The 22172-nt window shown below is 39.8% G+C and overlaps 1 protein-coding gene across 1 annotated transcript in view; it reads left to right on the plus strand.

Moving 5' to 3' along the window:
- Positions 1-22172, plus strand: part of ATG10 (autophagy related 10) — a gene marked incomplete at its 5' end in the record, with an annotated part of 249305 nt that overhangs the window by 189498 nt on the left and 37635 nt on the right. Inside the window, one exon of the mRNA XM_082243302.1 lies at positions 529-626. Coding sequence (XP_082099428.1) covers positions 529-626 — 98 coding nt within the window. The remainder of the gene's footprint in view (positions 1-528; positions 627-22172) is intronic.

The following is a 22172-nucleotide window of genomic DNA, read 5'->3' on the forward strand; positions in this document are numbered from 1 at the left end:
ATTTTTGTATTTTTTTACCACATGTGCTGTATTTGTAAAAATTTGCTGAATTTATTGCAAATATTTACTGAATTTGCAGTATTTACTGCACAGAATTTTGCAAAATTTACAGCAAATTTGATATTTTACTCTGAGGATTTGACTCATTTATTGACTCTTATTGAAACATAAATATTGCATGCATTAACCTTTAGTGAACTGACCTGTACATGTCTATGTGTTATTAAAAAAAAGAAAAGAAAAGTGGCTTTAGAGCTGTTATATAATATATCCTGACTGATATTTTTATTTCTATATAAAGGATTGTAGCTTTTCTGAAATGATTATGGTGTTATGTTTTGGAGACAAATAGCTGAGATCTTTAAAATGTGGACATATTTAGCCATTAGTAGTACTTGGCTGCATCATAAACTCTGCTAAAGTTTTTGCAGAAAGTGCAAAAACCCTATAAAAATGGATGAATAAGTATGTTATTTTCATGATCTCAGCTTATCACAGTGTCTTCCTCTCTTGTTTTGTTCCATGTAGATGGAAGACCTCTGACACTTGAAGAAATATGGAACAGAGTTCATTGTTCCTATAAACCTCGACTTCTGCATGGACCTTGGGAAACAATCACACAGCAGGTAGAGTGTCCTGTTCTCCTCATAATATGAAGCGTTGTTAGTGTTACAATTGTGGTATTGGAAACAGACATGGTGCACACAGATCAGTTTGTGTAGGCAAGAGAGATTTCAGGGGCTACATAAAAAAAGAGATGTACTAGGTGAAAATTTTCTGCTTAACAAATAGGAGCAACTGACAAGGTTTTAACATACTAAAAGTCCATCAGGGGGGTATTACCATATTTCCAATCTAGTAATCAGCAAAATTGACCAATTTTGATTTGCACAATTTCAGCAAAATCTATTGATTGTTCTTTATCACATGTATTGGAGTTGATGGGAGAGACGAAATTACGTTGGTTTAAGGTGGTTTTGGTTGTTTTGAAAGACTTTAAATGTCCCTTTATTGTTTTTTTCCAATGTGTTTTGAGTCATTTTAGCTCTTTGGGGGACTATTTTAAAGGTTTTATGAGTTTTTAATTATTTAGCAATAGAAAAAATAGCATCTTATAACATTTAAGGAGACACTGTCTGTCTACTGTTTTTTTATTAGATTTTTTTTTTAACATACAACTGTAAAATAAACATAAAAAGAAAGAAAAACAAAAAAAGTGTACTGCCTACATTTTTCCATATTGTCTAAAACTAAAAACAGAATACACTTAAAAAGTTTTTGTTCTCATTTTCTGTTTAGTTTACTTTTTTCATCATGGCATGCATTATTATATGTGATAACTAATAACATAATATTCCCAAAATCCAGGACTTTTGGTGCGCTTTCAGAAAATGCTCAAAAAAACCTCCTGATCTAATGGAGGTCTTTAGCAAAGTGCAGGAAACCCACACAAAAACCAAGGGAAACCACAGCAGATCAGTGTGAAAGGGGTTTTAGTCAGTAGTGTTCTCTCTTCATCGTCTTGGAATTTATTAAATGGGCTTGGTTTTCATAGTTACATAGTTACATAGTAGTTGAGGTTGAATAAAGACAATAGTCCATCCAGTTCAACTTGTGTAGGTGTGAATCATTTCTCATACCCCTGAATGTTTTGATCCTTGAGGTGTATGTCCAAGAGTCTTTTAAAAGTAGCCATACTCCCTGCAGTTACTACCATTTGTGGTAGAGAATTCCACAGTTTTGTAGCCCTTACGGTAAAGAACCCCCTGCGTAGCCTGAGGTTAAAACGCTTCTCCTGTAATCGCATTGTATGGCCTTGTGTCCTCATGGATTCCTTGCGACTGAATAGTTTTTTTCTATGCTCAGATCTCCGTTGAGATATTTGTAAATAGCTACCATGTCCCCTCTCAGGCTTCTCTTCTCCAGGGAGAATAAATCAAGTGCTTCTAAACGCTCTTGGTAATTAAGGTCCTCTAATCCCCTAATAAGTTTGGTTGCCTTCTCTGGACTCTCTCCAGCTCCAACACATCCCTCCTGAGGACTGGCGACCAGAACTGGACAGAATACTCCAGATGCGGTCGGACCAGTGTTTTTTAAAGTGGTAGGATTATAGTTTTATCTCTGGAATACATCCCCTTCCTTATACATGCCAATATTCTGCCCGCTTTGGCAGCTGCAGCTTGACATTGTATGCTATTGCTTAGTCTATCTTCTACTAAGACTCCCAGATCTTTCTCCATTTTTGATACCCCCCAGAGGTTCCCCCCTAGCGTGTATTTTGCTTTTATGTTATTAGTCCCTAAGTGCAATACCTTACACTTATCCACATTAAACCTCATTTGCCATGTAGTTGCCCACTCTGATATTTTGTTCAGATCATTCTGTAAGATTTCTACCTCACAATGTGAAGTTATCGCCCTGCTCAATTTTGTGTCATCTGCAAAAACTGAGATTGAGCTAATGACCCAGTCCTCAATGCTATTTATGAATAAATTGAACATAATTGGTCCCAGGACTGAACAAAATTGGTCCCAGGACTGAGACTGTACAAAAACTGCTGCGCTGATGATCTAATGATAAAGTGATGCAAATGTGAGTCTAAAAAATTGTACAATGTCCAAGCAATCCAAATGTGAAAGGTGTCCAAGTATTATTAAATTCAGTATTTCAACCAATAAAAGGATAATCCAATCCAAGTATAAAATAACACAATAATAAAAAAATATGTTATGTGCCAAACAAAAAAAAACCCTTTACATATGAAATAAAATTAATTTAATCAAATGTGCTAAAGTCCAAAAAAATAAAAAATCAGGAGCCTCGATGATGTCAACTGACTAAATGCATAGGGTGGAGCTGAATGCAGTGACATCACCACATACCCGGAAGTGTCCCCATGTTGTCCTGGATGGATAATGTTTTTGTACATTGCTGTGACTTTTTGATATATGTGAGCGATTTTTACTTAGTTTTACTTACTTGTAAGCATTCAATGGGTTTTACACTATGAGGAGTGCTTGATTCTTTCTTTCTTCTTAACATAAATGTGATGACCGGATGGCGGTTGAGGAGGAGTGAGGAGTACCCAGTTCATATGCTTTGCATTTCGATCCTTTTGGCTATTTGTATGATTACCAGAGGAGATACTTGCCAGTAAGGGACAGTGGTTGATCCATGCATTATTTGACTTCAAATATTTCCAGTAAGTCTTTTGGTGTGAAGCACAGTGGCAGAGGTTCATTTGAAGTGGAATGCACACAATACATTTTTGTTTATTATTCCTATTCCGACTTTAACACAGTTTTTTTTATTTATTTATTCTCACATGTAAAGGTTTTTTTCTTTTAATTTTTTGTTTGGCACATAGTATATTTATTTATTTATGATTGTGTTATTTTATACTGATTGGATTATCCTATTACTGCAAATGAGAAGAAAACTGGTCGCACACCGCAATTGTAATCCAATAAAACGTCCTTTATTATTCAAGCATGGGACAATAGCGCAGGATAGGTTACAGTTGACATGTTTCACACATAGGTGTTTTAGTCATTTTTTTTTTTTTTTTGGCACATAGTATATTTATCTATTTGTGATTTTGTTATTTTATACTGATTGGATCATCCTATTATTGAAAATTTTAATGTATTAGTACTTGACATCTTTCATATTTGGATTGTTTGCACATTGAACAATTATTTAGACATTCATTTGTATAATTTTATGATTAGCGTAGCACTTTTTGAACCATATTTTGGTGCTGTTAAATATCTCATAGTGTGCAAGCTGCTATTCATTGCACATAATTGTTTTCTTTTTTCCACAAGACTGGTTTCACATATTTTTGCAGTTTATGTTTTCATTCCAGCTCTTTCTTAAATAAGGTAATCATTAAATTCTGACTTGAATGAATAGGTAATTCATTAGAGTCAGGGAGGGTTCAAATCATATATATATATATATATATATACAGCTGCAAGAAAAAGTATGTGAACCTTTTGGAATGATATGGATTTCTGCACAAATTGGTCATAAAATGTGATCTGATCATCATCTAAGTCACAACAATAGACAATCACAGTCTGCTTAAACTAATAACACACAAAGAATGAAATGTTGCCATGTTTTTTATTGAACACACCATGTAAACATTCACAGTGCAGGTGGAAAAAGTATGTGAACCCTTGGATTTAATAACTGGTTGAACCTCCTTTGGCAGCAATAACTTCAACCAAACGTTTCCTGTAGTTGCAGATCAGACATGCATAACGGTCAGGAGTAATTCTTGACCATTCCTCTTTACAGAACTGTTTCAGTTCAGCAATATTCTTGGGATGTCTGGTGTGAATCGCTTTCTTGAGGTCATGCCACAGCATCTCAATCGGGTTGAGGTCAGGACTCTGACTGGGCCACTTCAGAAGGCGTATTTTCTTCTGTTTAAGCCATTCTGTTGTTGATTTACTTCTATGCTTTGGGTCATTGTCCTGTTGCAACACCCATCTTCTGTTGAGCTTCAGCTGGTAGACAGATGGCCTTAAGTTCTCCTGCAAAATGTCTTGATAAACTTGGGAATTCCTTTTTCCTACGATGATAGCAATCTGTCCAGGCCCTGACGCAGCAAAGCATCCCCAAACCATGATGCCCCCACCACCATACTTCACAGTTGGGCTGAGGTTTTGATGTTGGTGGGCTGTGCCTCTTTTTTGCCACACATAGTGTTGTGTGTTTCTTCCAAACAACTCAACTTTGGTTTCATCTGTCCACAGAATATTTTGCCAGTACGGCTGTGGAACATCCAGGTGCTCTTGTGCAAACTGTAAACCTGCAGCAATGTTTTGTTTGGACAGCAGTGGCTTCCTCTGTGGTATCCTCCCATGAAATCCATTCTTGTTTAGTGTTTTACATATTGTAGATGCGCTAACAGGGATGTTAGCATTTGCCAGTGACTTTTGTAAGTCTTTAGCTGACACTCTAGGATTCTTCTTCACCTCATTGAGCAGTCTGCGCTGTGCTCTTGCATTCATCTTTACAGGAAGGCCACTCCTAGGGAGAGTAGCAGCAGTGCTGAACTTTCTCCATTTATAGACAATTTGTCTTACCGTGGACTGATGAACAGCAAGGCTTTTGGAGATACTTTTATAACTCTTTCCAGCTTTATGCAAGTCAACAATTCTTAATCGTAGGTCTTCTGAGAGCTCTTTTGTACATCATTCACATCAGGCAATGCTTCTTTTGAAAAGCAAACCCAGAACTGGTGGGTGTTTTTTATAGGGCAGGGTAGCTGTAACCAACACCTCCAATCTCATCGCATTGATTGGATTCTAGTTGGCTGACATCTCCCTCCAATTAGCTCTTGGAGATTTCATTAGTCTAGGGGTTCACATACTTTTTCCACCTACACTGTGAATGTTTACATGGTGTATTCAATAAAAACATGGCAACATTTCACTTTTTGTGTGTTATTAGTTTAAGCAGACTGTGATTGTCTATTGTTGTGACTTAGATGATGATCAGATCACATTTTATGACCAATTTGTGCAGAAATCCATATCATTCCAAATGGTTCACATACTTTTTCTTGCAGCTGTATATATATATATATATATATATATATATATATATTTGTGCCTCATTATTGATATTAATAATTTCTCTGCTGAGGGCGTGCTCCCAGCACAGAGACCAAGCTCTGAAAGACAGCTTTTGGCACACACCAGTGCTCTCCAAACTGTGGCCCTTTGCTTGCCCTTATCCAGCTCTTGGGACACTATTCTGCCATCTGCCACCAATATGGGGCACTATTCCTCCCTATGATACCGACAATGGGGCGCCATTCCTCCCTGTAGTACCAAATGTGGCAAGGTTTACTCCGACTGGTATGAGTTCCTTCTTTGTCTCTCCTATTTGCTGAGCCCACTGTTGAAAATCTTGGTTGTATGGTAACCCATCCTGGAATCTTGGCTCCTGATATCCATCCATTCCATATGGATACTGGAATAAAGTGCAGCCAGACCCCCATCTTGTTGTCAGAGTAGCTGGTAAGCGACTTGACAGTTGGGTGCGCACTTTTGGGTGTGAATATTTTGCTATCCACACTGAAATATGGACTCTAGTTGATACTCAAGTATAAATTAACTTTTTGCACAAGAGCACTTCTTTTCTTCTTTTTTCTGATGGACTTTACTGGATTATTTATAAATGTTTTTTTAACACATTTTTATTTACAGTTTTTGATATATGAATGTTTTACTTGATTATTTGTTATGAATTTATGCACTTCATATTGATAACGCAAGACGTTTTTAGTAATATTACTCCCACTAATGCCAGGGAAATCTCCACTCCTGCTGGCCACAGTCTGGCCTTCCTAATGTCTGAAGGTCAATAAACCGGCCCTTTGTTTAGAAAGCTTTGAGACCCCTGTTCTAAACTAATGATTGGTAGCTGGCCAGACTAGCTCCCGATCATGTGACCACTGTGACAGCCAATCACAGTGGCCGCATAATCGCTGATCTTTTCTGCTCCCTGGGCGTTCAGAAGTATTACAAATGACTTTCTCCATGCTTGTTTCTGACCAGGCAGCTAACATTTGCAGTAGGTCAGAAATGTCAGCTTCTCTATTGCTGTAATAAGCTGACTACATTTGTAAGATTAAAATTGCTATGTGAGGTGTCCTCATGTCTCTGTCACACACTTGTTAAAGAATTTAAACATTTTTGTATCTGTGTTTCTTCTGTTCTGTCACATGTCTGTCAGCATGATGTCATAGTAGTGGCACGGACACAAAACCTTTTGACTATGTCAGTTCCAGAGTTTGCATCAAAGACAAGGGAGAAAAGTGGCAATTTGGTTATATTTTGTGATTTTTTTTACAGATTCTCATTTTAAAACCTTATTTTGGGTTTCCATTAGACCAGTCTTCTTCTTTAAAAGAAGAACTCCTTTAAAAGCATTTACCTGTACAGTTTACTGAATTTGATTTTAAATGAATTCGCAACAATGTCTCTCGTGGTAGCACTAATTTCACTAATGCCCGCATTGATGGTACTTCAGATGAACAATACACTTAGCAGGAGTGATTGAAACGCTCTCTAACATCAGCCTCCCCTTCTCATTCATCCGGCTGCACGCTACCATCCAGCTTTCCCTTTATCTGCATCTGTTTTAAATTGCACAAAATCAATTACAAGCACACAGCTGCTTAGCAAAACTTTGAAATGTCTCTGCGAGTCTCCTTGGGTATTCCTTGATAGCTTGTAGCAACATCAATTTTCTGCACCTGGAAAGATGTACACAGGCTGTGCTGAAATCAGAACAGACAAGAAAATGTAATTGTATTTATTGTTGCCTCTGAATGGATATCAGTGGAAAGCATGGCTCCTGTTTTTAAAGATGACACTGCGAAAGGGTAACAAGTTAATAAAGAGCCTGGCGCTATCAGGAGAGCGATGCTTAAACTGTGCATTGTTTGCAAACACAAGCTCCGAACATACACAGGATTACCGAGAAGCAATGGAGATTTCAGGGAAAAAGACATAGCAAACCGCACATCTAGATAACAGAATATGAATATACAAGCACAGTTTGCGTATAAGTTGATAGTCGCTTTGGGATTGGTTATACAGCAAAGTAGCAATAAGGGTTTTACAATAATTTGGAAGGATTTATAGATGTATTTAAAGTACTAGTGTACCTTTAAATCAAATGTTGCTATTTTTTTAAATGCCTCCCACTGCTCTCAAAGTAATCTGTGCTAACAATCCACCTTTTCAACTGCACCCCGTCCCCCCCTACAACAATCCTTAGTTTCACAGCCGCTGTCTACACTACTGGTCTGCTAAATACAGTATCTTCTGTCTTCTGACCTAAAAGAGTGGTCTCCAAACTGTGGTCCTTTGCTTGCTTTATTCTGGCCCTTGAGGCACTGTTCCTCCCACTGATAACCAATGGGACTTTTCCTCTCATTGGTTTAAGGCAGTATTCCTCCTACTGACACCAAGAATGGGGCACCATTTCTTCCACTGACAACTTCAGTGGGGAATTATTCCTCTGGCTGACACCAAGAATGGGGCACTGTTCTATCTACTGACACCAGCAATGGCGCATATTTCCTCCCACTGATATAAATGATTGGACACTTTGTCTCTCCTATTTGCTGAGCCCACTGTTGAAAATCCTGTTTGTATGGTAACCCATCCTGGAATCTTGGCTCCTAAAATCCATCCATTCCATATGGATACTGGAATAAAGTGCAGCCAGATTCCCATCATGGGGTCAGAGTAGCTGGTAAGCGACTTGAGAGTTGGGTGTGCACTTTTGGGTGTGAATATTTTGCTATCCACACTGAAATATGGACTTTAGTTGATACACAAGTATAAATTAACTTTTTGCACAAGAGCACTTCTTTTCTTCTTTTTTCTGATGGACTTTACTGGATTATTTATAAATGTTTTTTAATACATTCTTATACACAGTTTTTGATATATGAATGTTTTACTTGATTATTTGTTATGATTTTATGCACTTCATATTGATAGCTCAAGACGTTTTTAGTAATATTACTCCCACTCGCCATGGGATTGGTTATACAGCAAAGTAGCAATAAGGGTTTTACAATAATTTGGAAGGATTTATAGATGTATTTAAAGGACTAGTGTACCTTTAAATCAAATGTTGCTATTTTTCTAAATGTCTCCCACTGCTCTCAAAGTAATCTGTGCTTACAATCCACATTTTCCACTGCACCCCGTCCCCCCCTACAACAAACCTTAGTTTCACAGCCGCTGTCTACACTACTGGTCTGCTGAATACAGTATCTTCTGTCTCCTGAACTAAATGACTCATCTCCAAACTGTGGCCCTTTGCTTGCTTTATTCTGGCCCTTGAGGCACTGTTCCTCCCACTGATATTAGGGACTTTTCCTCCCATTGGTTTAAGGAACTATTCCTCCTACTGACACCAACAATGGGGCACCATTTCTTCCACTGACAGCTTCAGTGGGGAATTATTCCTCTGGCTGACACCAAGAATGTGGCACTATTCTATCTACTGACACCAGCAATGGCGCATATTTCCCTCCACTGATATAAATGATTTAACACTGTTCTTCCTACTGACACTAATGATGGGGTACTATTCCTTTCACTGACCCCAACGATGGGGCAGTATTCCAACTAATACCAATGATGGGTTACTAATCCTACTTACCACAGGCGCTATGTAATTTGTAAGGGATTATTGTACATTGCATAAATGCTGCAAGTCTCTGGTATCTCCCAGATACCAGAAAATAGCAGCACTTGTGCAAATGCATTATAATCCTCTGGAGATGCACAGATATGCAGCAGGGGGAGGGTGATAAAGCAGGCATGAAGTTCCACTTTAAGTAGGCAAGCCCATACGTATTTGCCAGGTCTCAATAGACAAATGGATGAGAACTGAGAAGAAGGTTGATATGCATATGAATGGGGAGGAAGGGGGTGCCTATTGAACTTTTTAAAGAATGTTGTCAGCTTGCCATGTGCTCTCCTTAAATTGACCTATGAGCTGCCTATCAGGTCTGCAGGACTAATGCAAAGACCCAAAGAGGCAGCCCAATGGACAACTCAAGGATTGAGTTCAGCAGGCTCACAACACTGATCATTTTAAGGCAGCAGCTTAGTATTGTCAGCCTGATCCAGGAAGTGCTGAAAAATAGGTTTACATACAGTTAAAGAAAATCTGTCAATGCGTCCATTTAGGCCTCATTCACGCAGGACGTATCAATGCATATCCTGTGTGAGTGCTATGTTTACCTGCACAGTAATACTCAGGCATTCTGTGCATCCCCATGCAGGTAGTCCCACTGATGTTAATTGGGACACAACGGCTGCACAGGCACGGTACAAGGACAAAGACAACACTAAAATTCTGGCACTGGTTTCAAACTTTTCCCTTTCTGTAAAAGCCTATATGAAATGTTTTGGCTAAAGTTGGGCTTTTAATGTAACTCTGTAACAGGTTAAAAATAAACTGAGAATGAAGCTTCACATCAGACACTATGGTGTGCTTACACATTACCTGCCCAGTGCTCAACCCACCCAACAAGCGCTCCAGCAAGTCACAAAACAATTTCCTTTGTGAAGCTGATTGTGGGAAACGGGAGAAGCATATTACTGAGCAGTCTTTAAGTTTGGTCATTTTTTTTGCATCCCAGGTACCATTTTAAACTGCACTAATTTGCCATTTTAGAATAACTGCTGGTATCAGTAGTTGCAGAGGGTCCCACTGGGGGCTAATACTGGAGCCACTGATAGTCAGTGACAGCTGTAGTCCATCACTAAGCTCAGTAGCTGAATTTATCAGATGTCACAAACCTGATTCTATCTTATCTTAAAGCTCAAAAATGTTCTTTGAAATATATTCTGCATTAGCCACAAATAATTTAAATCCACTTTATGTGCACCGAATGCCTTTGCAAACCAGTTATTACCTACTAAACGTATTGGTGATATCATCACTGAGCTGCACATACGGCAGCCTGTGCAGAAATCATGGCTGTGGGTCGGGCCCAGAAGTTCCCGCCTACTGCAGACTGCCTGCAGATAACTAGAGGAGGAGGAGGAAACAAGACTAGTCACCCTACCCAAGAAGAAAGAGCAGCAGTGACCAGTCTTTAGTACAGGAAGCTCTTGCACAGAGGTAAAGTTTCACACTGGATTACTGCACAGATCTGGAAGAAATACACAAAGCACGCCAAGATTCAGGGAAGAATACATGTCTCTTGTATTTAGTCAGTATATGCTTATCCTGGAGTCACATACAATTTAACAAAAGATTTTTCCAGCGTGCATCGGGATGAGATGTCGAAGGAGCTGAAAAGCTCCCCTAAACTAGAAATCAAGTTTTAAAGGATAAGTTCACCTTCGGGAACATGTTACATGTTGCACCCGTTTTTATGGTGCACATGGCCACCTTATACAAGTGCTCACAGCCTTTACTGCTGTCGACTTGTAGTTCTCAATGAACTACCAGGGAAATGTTGAGGGCTTGAGTAGTTCATTGAGTCTTCCTTTCTTTGTAAAACTGCTTGCTCGTACATTGTGCAGGTAGACAGCTTACACTGACAGTCCGTAGGAGTCCTGCATGGCACCTATGACCTGCTGATCATGGGTGAAAAGCTTTCCAGGCTCCTACAAAGAAAAAAATTGTAAATGCATATTTTTTTACTTGCAAAAAAATTGGCATTTATTATATTTTTTTAAAAAAGTGAATTTATCTTTTAAGCTATATTGCTAAGTTGACCCTTTTGTGATCACAATAAGCTTTTTGAGTCCACATGAAAAATGCCCCTTGCCTTGGGAATGTTAAAACACCTGGCAGCAAAGAAATAGAAATACACAACTGTGTGTGTCAAGTTTTTAGGCCCAATGTCAAAGCAAAAAAATTGTCATTTATTGTCAAGTTACATGGCTAAACTTAGTCTGGTCGCAAAGGGTTTAAATGAGAATTGCACTTCCTTTCAAGAAGACTTTGTTGATTAAATGTTGGGGTAAATATCTGGGACTATCCTAATTACCTGATAGTTGCAATAGAAAATTACATGATTATGCATATTTCCCCTATTTCTATCTAATAAAACATAAAAATCTTAGAAAGAGAAATTATATTTTATGCAGATCAGCTACCAAAGTGCTATCTGCCCATGAACAAAGAACCTATAATATGTTAGGGGACCCTACAAAAGCTAAAACCTATAGGTGCCTAACCTAAAAAATCTTTGAGTTGCTTCGAGGGTGAAAGAAGAAGAAGGCTCAAGTGAGAATAAGTAACACTATATAATAGGTAGAAGAATTTTCCACAGAAATAACTTTCCACCCTGTAATCCTATAGAGAAATAATACTCATGGTCACTTGTAATCCTTCCTAAAATGGCAGCTAACCCGAGCAATAGACTGCACAACATAATGATAATATCAAATCTAATGTTTGACCTTGTATGTGAATAAAGGGGATTTAATAATAGCTTTTACATCATGGAAATGGTTCTAAAAGTCCTAGAACACATCCCTATGATTGAGCAATGAAGAAATAACAGCATGATGAGTCATCAGTCTGCCTAATTTCTTCTCTCCTGCTGTCAGCACATGTGCATTTAGCACCACCTGATTGGTTCCTAACCCCGCCCTTCACTCTCCCAGTCTTGAGGCTGATATCAGGACAAATACAGGTACTTAATCTAGTTGCAAAATAAATTTTAATTCATTTGTTTACTAATATTTTTTTATTCATATATCCAAAGATTCGATAACTAAGTCAAAGTTAATGTTTTAGAGCATGTGCATACTAACATGCATTTCTGCTGACAAAGGGTGCATTCAATTAATCAAAGTAGACAATGCACTCAAAATGTAGACTAATATTTCTTAAACTTGACCTTGCCCGCAACTCTTGTAAAAATACTATCTGAAAGCTATAAAGTAAACAATTAAAAGACTTGAGGAGAGATGGAGAATTTGGGATCTGTTCTTCGCTTCGGGGAGGGTAGCGCCCTGCTTAGCTCTTAAACTTCTTCTAGCTAACTGGTGATTATGTGTCCATTGATATTATCTGTGGTGAAGACGGTAGACAACCGGGTCAGTAGTCCCTCATCTTCCCCCCCCCCCACCTCCCGCCTATTCTTCCCCCTTCCTATTCCCCCATCCCCCTCCTCTTTTTTTTTTTTCCTCACTCTCTTCTCCCCTCTTCTCTTTCCTCTTCCTCTCTTTTATCAGTCTCTTGAAACTTGACTTTCTCCTCATTCCCCCCTCTAACTTTTGCTTTTTCCTTGTCTTTTATGCTAAAAAAATTAAATAACTCCAGAGTGGGCTCCTCATCTGGGCATTTTGTACGACTTTTCTTCACCTAGTAATACGTGGTGTATTGATTTGTGTTAACACGGATAGATGAAAGATGTTGATTCTTTTTGTTTTTGCTGTTTCTGTAGTGATGTGCTCACTCTCTGGAGTTTAATAAATGTTATATTTGGAAAAAAAAAAAAACAATTAAAAGAAAAATGTAAAAAATACCCTAAATTCCAGCTTCTGGTGGGCTCACCTAGGCAAAGGTGTTGGCACGGGAGCTTCGCATGGGATCCTGAGAAATCCTTTTTCAGGAACCCTCCCTGCCCTGAGGCCCAGTGATGGCATGAATGCCTATAGGAAGCAGACGAAAGCCAAAGTATTTTTCTACATTTTTCTTTCAAGTTTTCTTATGAATTTCACTTTTTAGTCAGGGGGTGGGGCTTCACAGATATGTGGACCTTGCGTTTTCAGTATTAGTCCAGAATAACCATATTAACCACTTGCTGACCCCTCTATATTTTTAACTGGTACAGAGTGGCAGCTAATTCGGCATTTCCCCCTGTAGGGGGCACGTGAGCACCGCCGGTGCGCCACTTCTGCAGTAAATATTAACAGCCGAAGCCAATCTGCAGGTGCCAGGCACTCAATGTCCTCTGGCATCTGATGATCGTTGGTAAAGCACACAGAACAGCAATCTGCCTATGTAAACAAGGCAGATCGCAGTTCTGACAGGGGGAAAGAAATGCATTCTGTGTTCCTGCAAAGCAGCGACTAGAATCCGTTTCTTCCCCTAGTAAAAATAGTACACAGTGTACACCAAAACACAGACTAGGGCTAGGCACACATGTTTACCCCTTTGATTGCTCTAGGTGTTTAACCCCTTCCCAGTCAGTGTCATTAGTACAGTGAGTACTGGTGTCCGATTGTTCATCGCAATATCGCAATCCCACTATAAGTCGTGATCCCTGCCATTACTAGTAAAAAATAAATAAGTTCAAATTCCAGTATTTTTCTCAAAGTTTGTAGACGCTATAATATTCACATAAACCAATCAATATATGCTTATTGGGATTTTTGTTTTTTTTTACCAAAAACGTAGCAGAATACATATTGACCCAAAATTATGAAGAATTTTGATTTTTTCCAATGTTTTTATTGGAAATGTTTTATAGCAGAAAGTAAAAAAATATATATATTTTTTAAAATGTACGTGTTTTTTTGTTTATAGCGCAAAAATATAAAAATGCAGTGGTGATCAAATACCACCAAAAGAAAGTGGGGAAAATATGACATAAATTTTATTTGTGTACAGCATTGCATGCACGCGCAATTGTCAGTTAAAATATTGCAGTGCCGTATCGCAAAAAGTGGAAATAAAGAGGGGGCGGTAAGGGTGGCGCTGCCTTGTATTATATTGTGCAATTTACAGATAGGTGTAGAATCCCGTGTACTGTCCATTAAATACCATTAAATAATGTAGACGTGCAGGTGAACCCAAAACAATAAAAATAATATATATATATATATATATATATATATTTTTTTTTCCCTTTTTGTTGTGATCATTAATAATGGATTATGGGTATTGAGGAGAGGCCTTTATGATATTAATGCCCCTATTTGGGTAATTACATTTTTTTTGGACTTATGGCCCCCTTGATTGCATGTATGTCGCTATTTACGATGTTGGTATGTATTGTTGTATTGTTATTCTGAAAAATCATAATAAAGAAATATTGGAAAAAAAAAATTGATAGAATGATATAATAATCATGTATACCACATTATAATATAAGGCAGCACCTCCCTTACCTCCCCCTCTTTATTTCTACTTCGAATATGTCACCTTGGTGGGATTTTCAAGGTAGGCAACAGCCTTTCACCGACTACCATAGCGCGGAATACATGAGTTTTCAGTATCGCAAAATGTGGCCTGGTTATTAATCTTTTCTGGAGGTCAAGTGGTTAATTTTGTATTTTTAATTAATTGTAGTTAAATGTATTTAAATGTGCAAAAAAGACAAGAATTGAAATAACCTTCAACAATCCATTGCCTTTTTTCTCCAGTGAAGGTGGTAGGTCATTGGATTTTTCCTCCTAGTCTGGAAACGTATCACGTCTTTAGATGTATCAAGCATGGCTTCCATTTCTGCCCTGCTCTTCACAGGAACAATAAAATGTGTGAGTCCAGGGAAATGTAAGAAGGAAAAAAAAGGGATTTTCAGCCAGTGAATCTGCTGTGAAGCACTTGACACCCTTCATGGAGCAGAGCAGCACATGCTGAAGTGAGATGTCTGTCATGAGAATGATTATCCTGTTAATGCACATACAAAACTCCAGCCTCTGTCCCAGAAAAAACCCTGCAGTGTGCCATGAAAGAGGCAGCATCTGATGGATTTTGTGTTCCGGAGATGCAGAAATATTTAGATATCTTAAAAAAAAAAAATGGAGGGGCACCAACCTCATTTAGCACTGCAGGTTTAAAGAAAAGTGCTGAAATATAAGGGACTACAAGCAGTGTGGAAGTGGAGGGAATTATAGCTGTGGAAAGGAAGAGTGAAATGTGATGGTGCTCTTGGCCAGTAGCAGGGCACAACTTAACCACTTGCCGACTGCCCGCGTTTTACTGCGGCAGGCTGGCCCAGCTGCGCGAACCGACCTAGTACTAAGTCGGTCGCACACGTGGTGCTGGGGGGTGATCGCGCGCCGGCGGCGGTGCACTCCTGCCCCCACTAGGCAGCGGTGATGCTGATCCACGGGGCTGGCGGCACTGATTGCCGCTGGCCACCTGCGATCGCTTCCCGCTGAGAGAGAACGGTCGGCTGTTGTAAACACAGCCAACCGTTCTTCTCTCTGAAATTATCACTGAGCGCCTGTGATCCTTCTATATAGGATCACAGGTCTATGGTCATTTCATAAGCCCCTCCCCCCACAGTTAGTAAACACTCCCCTAGGCTTACATTTAACTTTTTGATCACCCACTAGGTTAACCCGTTCCCAGCCAGTGTCATTATTACAGTAACAGTGCATATTTTTAGCACTGATTACTGTAGTAATGTCACTGGTCCCCCCAAAAGTGTCAAAAATGTCAGGGGTCCAATCTGTCCACCGCAATGTCGCAGTCCCGCTAAAAATCACAGATTGCCGCCATTACTAAATAAAAATAAATAAATAAAAATGATTAATGATTAATGATTCTGTCTCATGGTTCTATATAATATGGCCAGTTACAGTGGGTACGGAAAGTATTCAGACCCCCTTAAATTTTTCACTCTTTGTTATATTGCAGCCATTTGCTAAAATCATTTAAGTTCATTCTTCTTCCTCATGAATGTACACATAGCACCCCATACTGACAGAAAAACACAGAATTGTTGACATTGTTGCAGATTTATTAAAAAAGAAAAACTAAAATATCACATGGTCCTAAGTATTCAGACCCTTTGCTCAGTATTTAGTAGAAGCCCCCTTTTGATCTAATACAGCCAGGAGTCTTTTTGGGAAAGATGCAACAAGTCTTTCACACCTGGATTTGGGGATCCTCTGCCATTCCTCCTTGCAGATCCTCTCCAGTTCTGTCAGGTTGGATGGTAAACGTTGGTGGACAGCCATTTTTAGGTCTCTCCAGAGATGCTCAATTGGGTTTAAGTCAGGGCTCTGGCTGGGCCATTCAAGAACAGTCACAGAGTTGTTGTGAAGCCACTTCTTCGTTATTTTAGCTGTGTGCTTAGGGTCATTGTCTTGTTGGAAGGTAAACCTTCGGCCCAGTCTGAGGTCCAGAGCACTCTGGAGAAGGTTTTTGTCCAGGATATCCCTGTACTTGGCCACATTCATCTTTCCCTCGATTGCAACCAGTCGTCCTGTCCCTGCAGCTGAAAAACACCCCCACAGCATGATGCTGCCACCACCATGCTTCACTGTTGGGACTGTATTGGACAGGTGATGAGCAGTGCCTGGTTTTCTCCACACATACCGCTTAGAATTAAGGCCAAAAAGTTAAATTTTGGTCTCATCAGACCAGAGAATCTTATTTCTCACCATCTTGGAGTCCTTCAGGTGTTTTTTAGCAAACTCCATGCGGGCTTTCATGTGTCTTACACTGAGGAGAGGCTTCCGTCGGGCCACTCTGCCATAAAGCCCCGACTGGTGGAGGGCTGCAGTGATGGTTGACTTTCTACAACTTTCTCCCATCTCCTGACTGCATCTCTGAAGCTCAGCCACAGTGATCTTTGGGTTCTTCTTTACCTCTCTCACCAAGGCTCTTCTCCCCCGATAGCTCAGTTTGGCCGGACGGCCAGCTCTAGGAAGGGTTCTGGTCGTCCCAAACGTCTTCCATTTGAGGATTATGGAGGCCACTGTGCTCTTAGGAACCTTAAGTGCAGCAGAAATCTTTTTGTAACCTTGGCCAGATCTGTGCCTTGTCACAATTCTGTCTCTGAGCTCTTCAGGCAGTTCCTTTGACCTCATGATTCTCATTTGCTCTGACATGCATTGTGATCTGGAAGGTCTTATATAGACAGGTGTGTGGCTTTCCTAATCAAGTCCAATCAGTATAATCAAACGCAGCTGGACTCAAATGAAGGTGTAGAACCATCTCAAGGATGATCAGAAGAAATGGAAAGCACCTGAGTTAAATATGAGTGTCACAGCAAAGGGTCTGAATACTTAGGACCATGTGATATTTCAGTTTTTCTTTTTTAATAAATCTGCAACAATGTCAACAATTCTGTGTTTTTCCGTCAATACGGGGAGCTGTGTGTACATTCATGAGGAAGAAGAATGAACTTAAATGATTTTAGCAAATGGCTGCAATATAACAAAGAGTGAAAAATTTAAGGGGGTCTGAATACTTTCCGTACCCACTGTACAATTGTGTTAGGAAATGATAACTGATATGGTAGAATGGCCTGGTCATTAAGGGGGCAAATCCGTCGGTCCAGAAGTGGTTACAGTAGAACTAAAGGAAAAACTTTCTTGCTGCCTGTGACTTTGTTAGAGAGATTCATCCTATTTGTTCTGTTTACAGTAATCACTGGATGTAAAAGAAAATCCCACATTTTGGGTTGTCTCCAGAACAGGAAAACCCCGGGCTACAAACAAGATCTGTTCTGTAGGTTTGTTCTTAAGTTGAATTTGTATGTAAGTTGGAACCGGTACATTTTTGAAGTGTAACTCCAAAAAAAAATTGTTTTATGTTTTTTGGATAGCATAGGGAAGGGTTAACACCCCTGTAATGTTTGTTTGCTGTTTGTGCCCCTGTTCAGAAGATTTCCCCCTCTTTCTGTCCCCATGACAATTGGATTTTGAAAATTTTGGGTTGTTGTGGAAACAAGGATTGGTGATAAAGCTTCAGTGGAGACACATTTTTTCTATAACTCTTACAAGAGTGAATTTCCCTTCCTAGGGGTAGATTTCCTTTCACTATCTCCCTCGGTTTGTAAGTATGAGTCATATAGTACACAAAGCAAGGTACATAAAGACATGGATGACAGAGTTTGGGGTGGAGGAATTTGACTGGCCTGCACAGAGTCCTGACCTCAACCCGATAGAACACCTTTGAGATGAATTAGAGCAGAGACTGTGGGCCGGCCCTTCTTGTCCAACATCAGTGCCTGACCTCACAAATGCACTTCTGGAAGAATGGTCAAACATTCCCATAGACACACTCCTAAACTTTGTAGACAGCCTTCCTAGAAGAGTTGAAGCTGTTATAGCTGCAAAGCATGGGCCAACTCGAAATTGAACCCTATGGACTAAGACTGGGATGCCATTAAAGTTCCTGTGCATGTAAAGGCAGGAGTCCCAATACTTTTGGTAATATAGTGTAACTTGGGGACTGCCTGTTGAGGGAAAATCTTCCAATGGGAACATTCGTTTTGGTGACACTCAGTTCCTGTTTTGACAGTGGGACAGAAAATGAGAAAAAATCTCCCCAATGGGACACAGGTGGCCAAAATAAAACTTAGTCAATCTTACATTTAAAAAAAAAAGTTTTACCTTAAGGTGTCAATAAACCCAGACTATGAAAAACTCTCATTACATGCTATGTATGAGAGTGTTCATACTCACAAAGCTACTAAAACATTTGTTTTCTGTAGAATGAGCTCTTTCTGGTTGATCCTTTGTTCAGCTGTTCCTTAAATCTCCTTTGAGTCCCCACCACAGATTGAGATTTTGTAGACCAGCTGGTGTCCTCTGAGGAGCATGCTCAATTTCAGATCCCTGCTAAGCTGTTCATTTTCTCCTTTTTCATATCTGTATGTATGTATCAAATGTAATTGCTAAGGCTACGTTCACATCTTTGGCGTTGCTATTTACAGGCATTTTTTTCAGGCGTTTTACAGGCGTTTTTGTGCAGGCGTTTTTAGGTTGATAAGTGACCAATGGAAAAAAATAAAAATGCCTGTAATCTGCCCAAAAAGAAGCTCATGTACTTTTTTATCTCAGATGTGAACAGGGGCCATTGAAATGACTAGGATTTGTCTTGTTGGGCGTTTTTTGAGCTGATCCTAGAGCAGAAAAACTCCCCAAAACGCCTACATGTGAACTTAGGCTTATACCTGTAAAGTAAAAAAAAAAAAAGCCTTGAATGCAGATCCCGTGTAAATCATCTCAGCCTTTACCATATTATTGCACAAAAAATATACTTTTGATGTTCAATAAAGTTCTGTTAGGAGCTGTAAAAGAGGTATTTGATATTTATGATCTAAACTGAATTGCACTTCTGAACTGGTTTTTGTTTTAGTCATGTGACTGGCACAGCACCAATCAGGACTGTGCAGACACAGACTCACAGTGTAGAGAGCATACAGCCGCAGAGTAATAGAAGCCCTTCCCAAAGATCTTTCCCTTGCAGATACCAAAGAACAGGGAAAGATCACAATACAACAGTGCTGCAGGAATAAGGTACTTAAAGGGATTAAAAAAAAAAAAAAAAAAAAATACAGTGACAATATATACTGTATATTATTTATGTGACTGAATTATGGAAATATCTCTTCTCTGTTTAGTATCACTTTAAGTTCTCTTTTAAGACATACTGGTTCCTCTGCTGTCTGCCATGACATCCAAGGCTCGCTATCAACAAGAAGCTCCAATAAATTCCAGTCTCAGGCTGCAGAAATGCGTTTCATTTATATATATGCTTCAAACAAACAAATAAACCATTTGCCTTGCTACTTGTGTGCAGCCAAGATGCAGATGGGTTTGCAATTCCAAAGCCTCAGTTCACCCAATATTCAGTAGGACCTTATATGGGGCTGATTACCAGTGGCGGTCGGCCGATAGGGGCGCCGCCCCCCAAAAAAGAAGGTAAAAAGATTTTAAAAAAATAAAAATTGTCAATTTTCAACCACTAGGGGCGCCGGACCTAGTGGTGGGTATGGGGGGGTGGGGTTTTTGACCCCACGTGAGCAAAACGGAGGCGCCGATTGGCGGCCCCCTGGGGGTTATCGGGGCGCAGAGGAATGCGCCCCGACACTCCCCACTTTACTGGACTCCTGGCTGTGATTGGTCCAGACTCCAGCCTGGACCAATCACAGGAGGACATCCCGGGACGGGCCTTTGGTGACGTGAGCGCGTGGGGGCGGTGCACCGCCCTGGCGTCACGTCCTTCCCGCCCGCCCCGCCCGCTGATTACACTACCCACCCCCATATGTCAGAACTAAAATTTTTTTTTATCTCTTAGCGGCTGAATGGACTAAGAGGAAAGTGAAGGAAAGATATCTGCTGCTGGATGGGCTTTTGCCTTAATATTGGCCACCCATTGCCTAACAGATGGTCAAGAAAAATAGAGCAGGAGTGGGCAAGAATAAGATTTGTCAGGTGCATCGATTGATAGAAGTCATACAACATAGGAGAGTACTTCCTGTGTACTTGCCAGGAGTCTAGTTGGTCAGTAAGTGATGATGCTAGGAGCCACCATTTGGGCCTACTGCCCTTTGAAAATTGATCCATAGTGAATTGTTTCTCAGATGGCAGTAAAGCAGTGGCTGACAGGTTGAATGGCATTATATTGTGGGACCATCCAGCAACTAAAAGCCAAGCATTTGACCTCAGTGGGTGAGTTTGGCAGAAGGTGCCACCAGACTTAAAATTGGCACTGCTGTGGCATGTGCAGAGCCCCATCAGGCTGTAACATTAGAATTCAAGTGGGTGGCCTGGGGGGCAGTCTAATGGATGGCTTCTGTCGAGCGTTCATGCTGGAAAACTAGCTTTCGAGCACTTGCAGCCAAGGCTGATTTGTGTATTCTGGCAGGGAGAAGTCCCCCATGTCAGTATACAAAACCACAGTGAGAGAGATCCCTGCATTAGCATTGCTTGTGTTGATGTAGGGACCTGTGAGTTTTATTTGCACAAAAAAGAAACTCAATGTGTATACCGTTTTACTATTGTTCATTAGACAGGGCAGCACACTGGCTTGGTAGTTATCACTTCTTCCTGGCAGCACTGGGGTTTTTGGTACCAATCTCAGCCTGGACACTATCTGCATAATGTTTGCATGTTCTCCTTGTGTGGGTTTTCTCCAGATACTCTGGTTTCTTCTCACACATTACAGACATGCTGGGAGGCTAACTGGCTTCTGTCTAAACTGACTCCAGCATGTATGTACAAACTGGCTATACACATGTGTTATCACATTCTACATGCCAGTCCCTGAGCAAACTGAGCAATTGGGGATGGATGAGGAAAGACCTGGCAACCTACCTTCAAAACAATTGCTAAATGTCTATGGAAAAGGGCTTTCAATCACATCATACATGGTGACCAGAGAACTAGCCCATAAATTCACCAAAGGTTGGAGACATAACAGATACTGTATATACATACATACATTGTTTATTAGATGGAATCGTTGTTTTTCTATTGGTCCCTCTTTTTTTCTTTACTCTGTTTACAGTTCATAGTTGGAGTATATTTCCTTTGTTTTTTGTACCTTTTTGTACTTCATACACTGACAGTTAGTTTGGAAGCTCTGCGGGTACAGAGGATTGTATCCAGGTTGCAAAGATTTTTAATGTTATGTGAGGCTTATGCTATTTTCTGTAACCATTATATCGTTACCTATTTTGGTGATATTTATCTGTAATTATCATGACTTTCTATGATGTTGTATGGTAACTATGAGACTATAATACTTAACACTACATTGTGACAAGCTCTTTGAGCTGGGTAGACTGTAACCCCAATGCCATCTAGAGGTTTCATCATGAAATCACATAGAGAATTGTGCTATTGTTTTTCTTACTATTCTATGTATATTATAAAATCAAAATTCCTGCTAATTAGATAGGATAGAATTTGTTCAGTTGTTCAAAAGGATCTTCATTCTCAGCCATGGGACTGTAATTT

This window comes from Pelophylax lessonae, assembly GCF_965119305.1.
Source record: "Pelophylax lessonae genome assembly, chromosome: 1".
Lineage (NCBI taxonomy): Eukaryota > Metazoa > Chordata > Amphibia > Anura > Ranidae > Pelophylax > Pelophylax lessonae.